This window comes from Eriocheir sinensis, unplaced genomic scaffold (genome assembly GCF_024679095.1).
Source record: "Eriocheir sinensis breed Jianghai 21 unplaced genomic scaffold, ASM2467909v1 Scaffold383, whole genome shotgun sequence".
NCBI lineage: Eukaryota > Metazoa > Arthropoda > Malacostraca > Decapoda > Varunidae > Eriocheir > Eriocheir sinensis.
Genome location: NW_026111702.1, coordinates 154,118 through 165,524, shown reverse-complemented (window position 1 = coordinate 165,524; position 11,407 = coordinate 154,118). Strand labels below are relative to the sequence as shown.

The 11,407-nt window shown below is 45.0% G+C and overlaps 1 protein-coding gene across 1 annotated transcript; it reads left to right on the top strand.

Moving 5' to 3' along the window:
- Window positions 1–397: 397 nt before the first annotated feature.
- LOC126992006 (centrosomal protein of 164 kDa-like) lies at window positions 398–11,019 on the top strand. Its single transcript, XM_050850674.1, has 9 exons — window positions 398–443; window positions 1,984–2,133; window positions 2,851–2,997; window positions 4,866–5,117; window positions 5,479–5,595; window positions 5,840–5,918; window positions 6,711–6,806; window positions 7,873–8,144; window positions 10,705–11,019. The coding sequence occupies exons 2-9, from the start codon at window positions 2,038–2,040 to the stop codon at window positions 10,873–10,875; spliced, it is 1,230 nt and encodes a 409-aa protein (XP_050706631.1). The 5' UTR covers window positions 398–443; window positions 1,984–2,037; the 3' UTR covers window positions 10,876–11,019.
- The last annotated feature ends 388 nt before the right edge of the window (window positions 11,020–11,407 follow it).

Here is an 11,407-nt window from a genome sequence, read left to right as displayed (position 1 = left end):
CTCTCTCTCTCTCTCTCTCTCTCTCTCTCTGTCTGTCTGTCTGTCTGTCTGTCTGTCTGTCTGTCTGTCTGTCTGTCTGTCTGTCTGTCTGTCTGTCTGTCTGTCTGTCTCTCTCTCTCTCTCTCTCTCTCTCTCTCTCTCTCTCTCTCTCTCTCTCTCTCACACACACACACACACACACACACACACACACACACACACACAGACTACCAATGCACTCACAAACACGTAATAAACAACCCTCGAAATTAAATAAAGGGAAGAAAAATAGTAACATAACCTCAGCTTCACCAGAAAGGGTACAGCTGGACGGCATCTCAAGGCGTTATCGGTAATCTAATCACGGATGGAAACGCTTATCTGTGCTCAGTGGGGCGGGGTGGGCGGAGGCCGTGTCGTGGTGACTGTGTTGGAAGAGGGAGGCAACGTGTTCTTGTACCGAGGTGTGTGTGTGTGGGTGTGTCAATGGGGAGATTTACATAACTTTACATAGATCTTCAGACCACACCGAACCTATGGTCAAGGCTAGGTGGTTTGTCCGGGTATCGGCCCTTAACACATGAAGGAAAATTCTTTGTAATGAGATCCCATCACAGGAGAGCATGTGTAGTGTGGCGACAACCTAACCTAACCTAACCCTGGCGACAACGAGACTCCGCCTAGCCTAACCTAACCTAACCTTACTTAACCTTTAACCCGGTAGCAGCGACGGGCCAAATTTGCGGTCTTACCGTGTAGCAGCGACGGGCCAAATTTGTGGCTTTACCGTATAGAAACGACGGGCCAAATTTGTGGCTTTACCGTATTGCAGCGACGGGCCAAATTTGTGGCTTTACCGTGTAGCAGCGACGGGCCAAATTTGTGGTTTACCGTGTAGCAGCGGCGAGCCAAATTTGTGGCTTTACCGTGTAGCAGCGACGGGCCAAATTTGTGGCTTTACCGTGAGCAGCGGCGGGCCAAATTTGTGGCTTTATCGTGTAGCAGCGAATGGCCAAATTTGTGGCTTTACCGTGTAGCAGCGACGGGCCAAATTTGTGGCTTTACCGTGTAGCAGCGACGGGCCAAGTTTGTGCCATGGTATAAAACCCCCAAAATAGATGATACATAATCTGATTACATGCTTTGATATATATTATGAAATGGTTTGTGTGAGGGGTGATTTTTACAAATTTTTCTCGCTTGGAGGGACCATTAAGAAACATGATCCCCGCTGCTACCACCGGGTTAAGATCGACTGTTTTGACAGCCTCTCGTAAAAGTTGCTGGGATTTTCATGACCTAGTGAAGCGAAATCCTGTTTAAGTTTGATGCATCTAAGAGTTTGCGTTTCTACTCTTAGTGAATATCAAGTTGAAGGAAGTGTCGGTCGAGCTTGCTTTTAAAGGAGCCAATTGTGTTACACTCGACCACTGAAGGAAGGCGGCGGGGAGTTTATTTCATTCTCGCACTACAACGTTGGTGAAGAAAAATTTGGTGCAGGCTGAATTTATTTGATGGCACTTACGTTTTGTGGCGTTATTTCTCGTTCGGAACGTGTCGGCGGTCAGAAGCAATTTGGGTTTGTCCACGTTCGAAAAGTCATTGATGTTGTTTTCAACTATTCAGTCAATAGTAATTTTTGAGCATCGTGTCGGTCAGGACTATATAATTATAAGGAGTGTGTGTGTGTGTGTGTGTGTGTGTGTGTGTGTGTGTGTGTGTGTGTGTGTGTGTTTATCTACTTTTTCTTACTTCTTTAATATTTCCCTTAAAATGGCAACTATTACTACTGCTACTACTATTGTTACTACTACGCCTTCTCCTCCTTTTCCTACTACTACTACTACTACGACTACTACTACTACTACTGCCTCGTACAGGCCTACCGGCCTCTTGTAGACTCCTGCGTTCTTATGTTCTTATGTACTACTACTACTACTACTACAACTACTACTACTACTACTACTACTACTACTACTACTTCTACCACGTCACCACTTACAGAATCGAGGAGCAGCAAGATGGACAGCCGCAGACACGGAGAGAGAGACAAACGGAATGCAATGGGAAGGGAAGCAAGGGAAGAAGACAAGTCGAGGTCATCATCATCATCAACAGTCATCGTCGTCAGAGTCCTTCAGCGACAGTAGGGAGGTAAGGACATTCTACTGTGTGCTTCTATCCCCTTCGATAAGTCATGATTTTAAAGCAACTGTGAATGGAATACGGAGGATTTTTTATTTTTTTTTTTATTTTTTTATTTATTTTTTTATATATACAGCAGAGGAGACAGTGCAAAGGCGCAAAAAAAAGTTACTACTACTACTACTACTACTACTACAACTACTACTACTACTACTGCTACTACTACTACTACTACTATTGCTACTACCACTACTACTACTACTGCTGCTACTACTACTAATAATAATTATTCTACTACTATTACTACTACTACTACTACTACTACTACTACTGCTACTACTATTACTATTGTTACTACTACTACTACTACTACTACAAAGACTACTACTACTACTACTACTACTACTTTTTTTTTTATACTTAGCCTTTAGCGCTGGTAGGCTTTCTTCAGGGGCCTAGCTGGCGGTCGGCCCAAGCCCGTCATGGCGCAGCCAATTTTTTTTTTTTTATAGTGGCGCCAGTTATGCTTGGCTCATGCTGCCCCCCCGAGCTCATTCTTTATTCACTGGACGGTTTCTTCTGAAGTCCGGGTTGATGGGTGGTTTTCAGGACAGCATGTGGGTAGTCTTAGGCCACTCGGCACTACTACTACTACCACTACTATTACTACCACCACTACCACTACTACTACTACTACTACTACTACCACCACAATTGTCATTTCAGGAGGCTGCAAAACATCTACTGGCCGAAGATGTGGAGACGAAGGAGAAGAGATGGGAGGAGGAGAGGGAGATAAAGAGAAGAATGGAGGAGAAGGAGGAGGAGATGAGGATGCTGAAGAAAAAGTTAACTGAAAAGGAAACTGAAAAGGTAGGTTGCAATAACGTAATGAAAAATCTTGAAGTGTAGCCAAGCCGCTGAGTGCCGGGCAGCATTTTAAGTATTAGCCAGGGCAGCATACCGGCGGAGCTACAGATGAGCTAAAGAGTCACGATGCCGGCGGCCACTTCTGCTGCCTCTCCCTGCAGGACGACGGGAGTTCAATCCCCGCCCGGTGCCACCAAGCTGGGATTTTTCAGCCGGCCCTCCCCCGCTGCGGTCACGAAGGAAAGGCGACCCTCTTGTACACGTGGAGGCTGGAAACAGCTTTAATCAACCCACAACAAAGGGGTGCCCAGAGCTGTTAAAGGGGGATCATCTTCCACTAAATATACCCCTGTGTAACCACTTGAAGGGGGCGAGTGGGGAGGGAGCGAGGAGGGCCAAATCAGCTGGGGATCGGGATGTTGAAAAACTGACATTTCCTTTTCTTTTCTTTTTTCTTTTTTTTTTTTTATGTCGTGGCCTATTGCGCTAGTAGGCTTCTTCCCGGTGGATCCTGATGGTCGGCCCAAGGCTTCTTCCCGGTGGGGCCTGATGGTCGGCCCAGCCCGTTCTGGCGCAGGCGAGTGTTTATAGTGGCGCCATCTTACATTGGCTCATGCTGCCCTCCCGGAGCTCATCTTTAATCCTAAAATCTAGAGTCCGGGCTGATAGGTGATCTTCTGAACAGCATGTGGGTAGTTTTAAGGCACTTGGCGGCGGCTGAAAAATCCCAGCTTGGTGGCACCGGGCGGGGATTGAACTCGCGTCGTCCTGAACGCGGCGCCATCACGCTATCCATTCAGCCACCGCCTCCCGCTGATGAAACGAAAATCTACGAGTGTTCTTTGGCGCGGTGACCTTCCGGCTCATCGGTGGCTCAGTTGTTTGCTGACCCGATTTCTACTTAGAATGCCCGGGTTCGATGCCAAAATTTCAGTGGTGTACATTTTAAAAGAGTACGTTATTATTATTGTTATTATTGTTATTATTATTATTATTATTATTATTATTATTATTATTATTTTTTTTTTTTATTATTATTATTATTATTATTATTATTATTATTATTATTATTATTATTATTATTATTATTATTATTATTATTATTATTATTATTATTATTATTAATATTAGTGTCATTATTACTAGTAGTAGTAGTAGTAGTAGTAGTAGTAGTAGTAGTAGTAGTAGTACCATTATTATTATTATTATTATTATTATTATTATTATTATTATTATTATTATTATTATTATTATTATTACTATTTTTATTATGATTATTATTATTTTCATTATTGTTATTATTGTTATTATCATCATTCTTCTTCTTCTTTTTCTTCTTCTTTTTCTTCTGCTTTTTCTTCTTCTTAACATTATTATGATTGATTTAATTCATTCTTCGCCTTCCACCATTACTACCAAAACTACTACTTCTACTACTACTACTACTACTACTACTACTACTACATAAGAACATAAGAACGCAGGAGTCTGCAAGAGGCCGGTAGGCCTGTACGAGGCAGCTCCTTTGACCCTAAGCTCCCGTGTATCTAACCCCACCTAATATCGCTGTCCATGAATTTATCTAGTCTATTTTTGAATGTGACAATTGTATTGGCACTCACCACATGACTGCTAAGCCTATTCCACTCATACACCACCCTGTTAGTAAACCAATTTTTGCCTATGTCCCTGTTGAATCTGAATTTATCCAGTTTAAACTCGTTACTTCGTGTCCTACCCGGTTCTCTTACCAACAAAACCTTATGAATGTCTCCCTTATTAAAGCCCTTCATCCATTTATAAACCTCGATCATGTCTCCACGCACCCTACTACTACTATTACTACTTTAACTGCCTCCTCTCCTCCATAGATACTGCTTGAACATCGGATAAGAGAGATGGAGAGAAGGTTGAAGAGGGAGAAGGATGCGGAGGTGGATGAGGCGAGGAGATGGATGGCGAAGGAGAGGAGGGAAGAGTGGATGGCGTGGGAGGAGGAGAAAACAAGGTTGGAGACAGCGTGGGAACAGGAGAGGACATCGCTGGTGGAGGCGTGGGCGAAGGAGAAGGCCAAGCTGGAGGAGGCGAATGGAGCGTTGGGGCGGAGAGCAGATCACTACCAGGTTTGTTTTCAGGATGTTCGTCTTTCTTGATTTTTTTGTTTTGTTTTTTTGTTTTTTTTGTTTTACGTGTATGTCTGTAGGCTTTCTTGGGGGACCTGGATGGTGCACCCCGGAACGCCTTTCTTGATTCACTTGGACTGTTTCCTCTAGAGTCCGGGTTGATGGGTGGTCTTCAGGACAGCATGTGGGTAGCTTTAATTTTAAGCCACTCGGCGGTGACGGAAAAATCCCAGGTGGCAGCGTGGGGATTCGAAACCGCGTCGTCCATCACGTGGTGAATGTGGGCCCAGCACGCTACCACTCAGCCACCGCCTACCCTAGATGATGATGTCCTTCCCGTCACGACTCGTGTGTTTTGCAGGGAGCATCTATTGAGCTGCAGGAGAGGAAGGAGGAACTCGAGGGTGACATGCGCCGGTTGGAGGGAAGGAACGAGGCGCTCTTGGAGAACTATAAAGAACTTGAGTATTTTAGGAAGGTAAGATCTTGCCTTGTTCCAATACTATCGCCTTAGTCCTTCACTGCACTGATGGTGGTGTGGGTGATGGTGATGATGATGATGATGATAAGAACCCATTTAACCTTTTTTTTTTGTCCTGTAGAAATAATTGACCTTAATCGGAGTCTAGAATAATATAGATTCTAGTATGGAGCATAGGGTCTGCGTGGTTAGGACTTCTATGTAAATCTATGTAACCCTCTCTTCCCCCCCAACCCCCTAGCGCTGCGGGGCCATCCTGAGGGGCGAGAGGGTAGACACAGGCACGGTACGAGAGTTTATCCAAGACGCGGCTGGCGAGGGTGAGTGATACGCTTGTTGGGGCCAAGGCCTTCGATAGGGTTAACATGAGCGCTGTGACTGGGTGCTGTCCGACACTAGGTAGACTCTCTGGATCTCGCTGTTTTATGTTTTTATCGAAGTGGGAAGCTTTTCTGGACCTTGAAGAAAACATGAACGCTGTAACTGGCTGCTTCCCAGGTCAAGTTACATATCATAAAACTCGCGAATTCATATATTTAGCCACGTGGGTAAAGTTTGTGTGTGTGTGTGTGTGTGTGTGTGTGTGTGTGTGTGTGTGTGTGTGTGTGTGTGTGTGTAGTACTCAAGTTTTAATCTAGTCAATGCTTCCTCATGATCGATACAAGCCACATGTCGTTATATTTTGCACTTTGATGAATTTTGAGACATCTTGCTCAATGGCGCGGCTGGGTTACTTATCGAGCACCCGGCACCTCCCTCTCCCCCCCCCCCCTACGACCACCGTTGCCAAATTATCGTACCCAGAGCATGGTATTAACCGGTTTCTAACGCCTAACTATTGCAAAGAAACATCAGGAATTAACTACTTTAACGATCACTATGAATGAGTCTCGTTATTGGGACCCAGAAATCGATAAAGAAAAGAGGCTGTGTACGACAATCTGGTAACGTTGCCTACGAATCCTCTCTGTTTCCGTCTCCCTGATCTCACGTCTCTCCGTCCCCTGCTTTGCCTCACCTCCCTCCCTTTGCAAGCCGCTGCAGACATCGTGGCGCCCCAGTGGTCATCGGCGGCGCCTCCTCGACTCACTCACTCCCTCACCTCCCGCCAGACGAGCTGCAGCTGCACGTGGCCGTCTCCCTGGGCTTGGACAGGCACGTAGAGGGTTTACTGCGAAGACTCAACGGCACGGAGCGGAACGACAGGCGTGAGTAACACAGCCTTTGGGAATAAGCTGGGGAAGGCGGTGGCTGAATAGATAACGTGACGGCGCCGCGTTCAGGACGACGCGAGTTCAATCCCTGCCCGGTGCCACCAAGCTGGGATTTTTCAGCCGCCGCCGAGTGGCTTAAAACTACCTACATGCTGTCCAGAAGACCACCTATCAACTCGGACTCTAGATTCTGGGATTAAAGATGAGCTCCGGGAGGGCAGCATGAGCCAATGCAGGATGGCGCCACTATAAACACTGGTCTGCGCCGGAATGGGCTGGGCCGACCATCAGGCCCCACCGGGAAGAAGCCTTGGGCCGACCATCAGGCCCCACCGGGAAGAAGCCTTGGGCCGACCATCAGGATCCACCGGGAATAAGCCTTGGGCCGACCATCAGGATCCACCGGGAAGAAGCCTTGGGCCGACCATCAGGATCCACCGGGAAGAAGCCTACCGGCGCAATATGCCACGACGAAAAAAAAATAAAAAATAAAAAATAAAAAACGCAGCATCACGGGATATCGCTGGAATGATTGCATACCCCCAGTGATTGCTTGATGTTTTTTTTTTTATATATTTATTTATTTATTTATTTATTTATTTATTTTTTTTTTTTTACGTCGTGGCCTATTGCGCCGGTAGGCTTCTTCCCGGTGGATCCTGATGGTCGGCCCAAGGCTTCTTCCCGGTGGATCCTGATGGTCGGCCCAAGGCTTCTTCCCAGTGGGGCCTGATGGTCGGCCCAGACCGTTCTGGCTCAGGCGAGTGTTTATAGTGGCGCCATCTTGCATTGGCTCATGCTGTCCTTCCAGAGCTCATCTTTAATCCTAGAATCTAGAGTCCGGGTTGATAGGTGGTCTTCTGGACAGCATGTGGGTAGTTTTAAGCCACTCGGCGGCGGCTGAAAAATCCCAGCTTGGTGGCACCGGGCAGGGATTGAGTTTGCGTCGTCCTGAACGCGGCGCCATCACGCTATCCGTTCAGCCACCGCCTTGCCATTACATTACATTCTTCACAAAGGCCATGAACACGCCTCTTCCATTTCTCTCCTTACGGCTCAGGCTGGAGCGCCCTACAGCTGGCGGTCGCTCGCGGTGACAACAAGACCGTCAGAAAATCGTGGGACCAGCGATCAGCCAGGGAGGAATACCCACCCCTGCTGCACTTGGCAGCCGCTAACAGGCAGAGAGACACCGCCAAGATGCTCAAGAAGAAGAAGATGAAGTTGGAAGCAGAGTACGAGGGCGTGACGGCGTGGGACGTGGCCGAAGCGATGAAGCACTGGGAGATGACGGATATATTGAACAAGAGGAACGGGCTGATGTGTTGGAAGGTGTGTGTGTGTATGTGTGTGTGTGTGTGTGTGTGTGTGTGTGTGTGTGTTTCTAATGCAAGAGTCGGTCATTATCTTCTCTCTTTCATCCTTCACTGTTCTAATGTTCTAATGTTATTCTGGAAGACTTGAAGAGTTGCTTTTTTCTTTATTATTTATGGGGTGGCTTCGTAAGACCTCCAAAGTATTTATGTTCATTTTCTTTTTGCTGTCCAAGTTTCTAATGCAAGAGTTGGTCAATGTCTTTGTGATCTTTCATATCTTGTCTTCGTGGTAATTATATACTATCCCATATCCTCTTGATCTGGACGACTTAAAAGTATTTGTTTTAATTAATTTCTCTGCTGTCCTATTTCCTATTGCAAGAGTTGGTCAGTATCTTCGATCTTTCATATCTTGCCTTAGTGGTAATTATATAATATCCCATATCCTCATGATCTGAACGACTTAAAAGTGTTTCTGTTTTAGTTCATTTCCCTTTTGCTGTCCAAGTTTCTAATGCAAGAGTTGGTCAGTGTCTTTGCGATCTTTCATATCTTGTCTTCGTGGTAATTATATACTATCCAATGTTCCTCTTGATCTGAACGACTTAAAAGTATTTGTTTTAATTAATTTCTCTGTTGTCCTATTTCCTAATGCAAGAGTCGGTCAGTATCTTCACTCTTTCATCTCTCACTGTTCTAATGTTCTAATGGAAGCGTTGAAAAGTTTCTTTTTTCTCAATTCTTTATTGGGTGGCTCTTCGTAAGACCTCCAATGTATTTCTGTTCATCTTCCTTTTGCTGTCCAGGTTTCTAATGCAAGAGTTGGTCAGTGTTTTTGCGATCTTTCATATCTTGCATTCCGAGTAATTATATGCTTCTCAATGTTCCTCTTTAGTTGAACGACTTAAAGTATTTGTTTTAGTTCATTTATCTGCTGTCCTATTTCCTAATGCAAGAGTTGGTCACTGAGAGATCTTTCATATCTTGTATTCCGAGTAATTATATGCTTCTCAATGTTCATCTTTATTTGAACGACTTAAAGTATTTATGATTCAGTTCATTTGCCTTTTGCTGTTCAGGTTTGTAATGCAAGAGTTGGTCAGTGTCTTTGCGATCTTCCATATCTTGTCTTCGTGGTAATTATATACTATCCCATTTTCCTCTTGATCTGAACGACATAAAGGTATTTCTGTTTTAGTTAATTTCTCAGCTGTGCTATTTCCTAATGCAAGAGTTGGTCGGTGTCTTTGTGATCTTTCATATCTTGCGTTCCGAGTAATTATATGCTTTTCAATGTTCCTCTTTATTCGAACGACTTAAAAGTATTTCTGTTTTAGTTCATTTCTCTGCTGTCCAAGTTTCTAATGCAAGAATTGATCGGTATCTTCGCTCTTTCATCCTTCTTTATTTCACTTTGCTAATCTTGCGTTCGTCTTCTTTGCAATGTTTCTTCTTATGATTGTGTGGTTAAGTTACTCTCTCTGTTGTCCTATTCCCTAATGCAAGAGTTGACCGGTATCTTCGCTCTTTCATCTTCCTTTATTTCACTCTTCTAATGTTGCGTTCGTGGTGAGATCTTCTTTGCAATGTTTCTTCTTATGACTGTTTGAGTATAACTTTGTTTAAGTTCATTTCTCTGTGGTCCTAACTCCTAATGCAAGAGTTGACCGTTATCTTCTCGCTTTCATCCTTCTTTATTTCACTATTCTAATGTTGCATTCTTAGTAAATCTGTACTTTCCAATTTTCCTCTTAACCCGGTAGCAGCGATGGGACAAATTTGTGGCTGTACCTTGTAACAGCGACAGGCCGAGTTTTTGCCATGATATAAACCCCCCAAAAATAGATGATGCATAAACTGATCACAAGTGCGTTAATGTATATTACGAAATGGTTTGCGTGAGTGACGATTTTTTTCTCCTTTTTCTCGCTTAGAGGGGCCTTTAAGAAACATGATCCCCGCAGCTATCGGGTTAATTATTGTATGGTTTGATGTGTTGAAAAATTGCCATCACTGTGTTTCCTCTTTAAATTTCCAAGGCTTTCTTTGTTTTGTTAGTACGAAAATATCAATCTAACACCTCCCGTTACCGTCCCCTAAGTCTATGTATACCAAGTCAAGTCACTCTGCTTCAAAACTGCGACCGGTACGCGCAGGAGGCGGTTTTGGGGCAGAGCAGCGGGATGACGTCACTTGTAGCTAAAAAAAAAATACCCGCCAGTTCAGGGGTGACTTAAGTTGGGGCCGTATGTGCACTCTGGATGTGCATTCTCGCCTTCTTTCACAGCGCGTTCAGGCAAGCCACTGACGAAAAAATATGTATTTTTATTGTGCTATTGCGTGACTGTAATTCGAATGCCTACAAACGGCGGTGTGGGGTGTGAGGGAGGGCATGTTGAAGTGATTGATTTAAATTAGTCCGCCTTTCTTCGTTTTCTCTAAATCTGTTTCTTCATTCTCTAGTTTGGCTCCAAGCAGTGTCACGCAGAAACCATGCCTCGGCCGTGTCTCCTCCCACAAACCTGCGTATGACTTGACTTGCTGTATATATAGACTTAGCCTGTCCCTTTCCTCAGGACTTGGGACCGTCGCCGCGGGGTCTTCCTAACCTGGGCCAAACTTGCTACATGAACTGTGTCTTGCAGAGCTTGTACCACCTGCAGCCACTCGCCGAGGTCTTCAGGTACGGAGATAGCTCGGTGGAATGTAGTGAAAAATGGAATGTAGTGAGGATTGATGTAATGTAGAACATGGAATGGAAAGTAGAAGTTGGAATGCAGTAAAAAAATGCGGTATAAGATGTGGAATGTTGTAAAATATAGTCAACTTCCACGCTCATCCTCCTCCTTCTCTTCCTCCTTCTCCTCTTCCTCTTCCTCCTCCTCCTTGTTCTCGTTCTTCTTTTTCGTCGTCGTCGTCGTCCTCCTCCTCCTCCTCCTCCTCCTCCTCCTCCTCCTTTTCTTCCTCCTCCTCTTCCTCCTTCTCTTCCTCCTTCTCTTCCTTCTCCTCTTCCTCTTCTTCCTCCTCCTCGTTCTCCTCCTTCTTCTTTTTCTACTTTTTCGTCCTCCTCCTCTTCCCCCTTCTCTTCCTCCTCTTCTTCCTCTTTCTCCTCTTCCTCCTTCTCTTCCTCATTCAGTCCCTTTGGTCACAAGAAAACGTCCAGTTCGCTAACTTGTGGAACAGTTTTTACTACGATTCAGACTTGTTCCTTGATGATGGCATCCACTTAAACCCTGTTGGAGCAGCACGTTTCGGGAGGCTGCTCTGTGACCAAGTGGC

What these genes read in the sequence shown, in the direction of transcription:
- LOC126992006 (XM_050850674.1), top strand. Translation starts at nt 2,038, where the DNA reads ATGCAATGGGAAGGGAAGCAAGGGAAGAAGACAAGTCGAGGTCATCAT. An exon ending in CTGAAAAGGAAACTGAAAAG is followed by an intron (nt 2,998 to 4,865) that starts GTAGGTTGCAAT and finishes TCTCCTCCATAG; the next exon opens with ATACTGCTTGAACATCGGAT. An exon ending in CACGGAGCGGAACGACAGGC is followed by an intron (nt 6,807 to 7,872) that starts GTGAGTAACACA and finishes CTTACGGCTCAG; the next exon opens with GCTGGAGCGCCCTACAGCTG.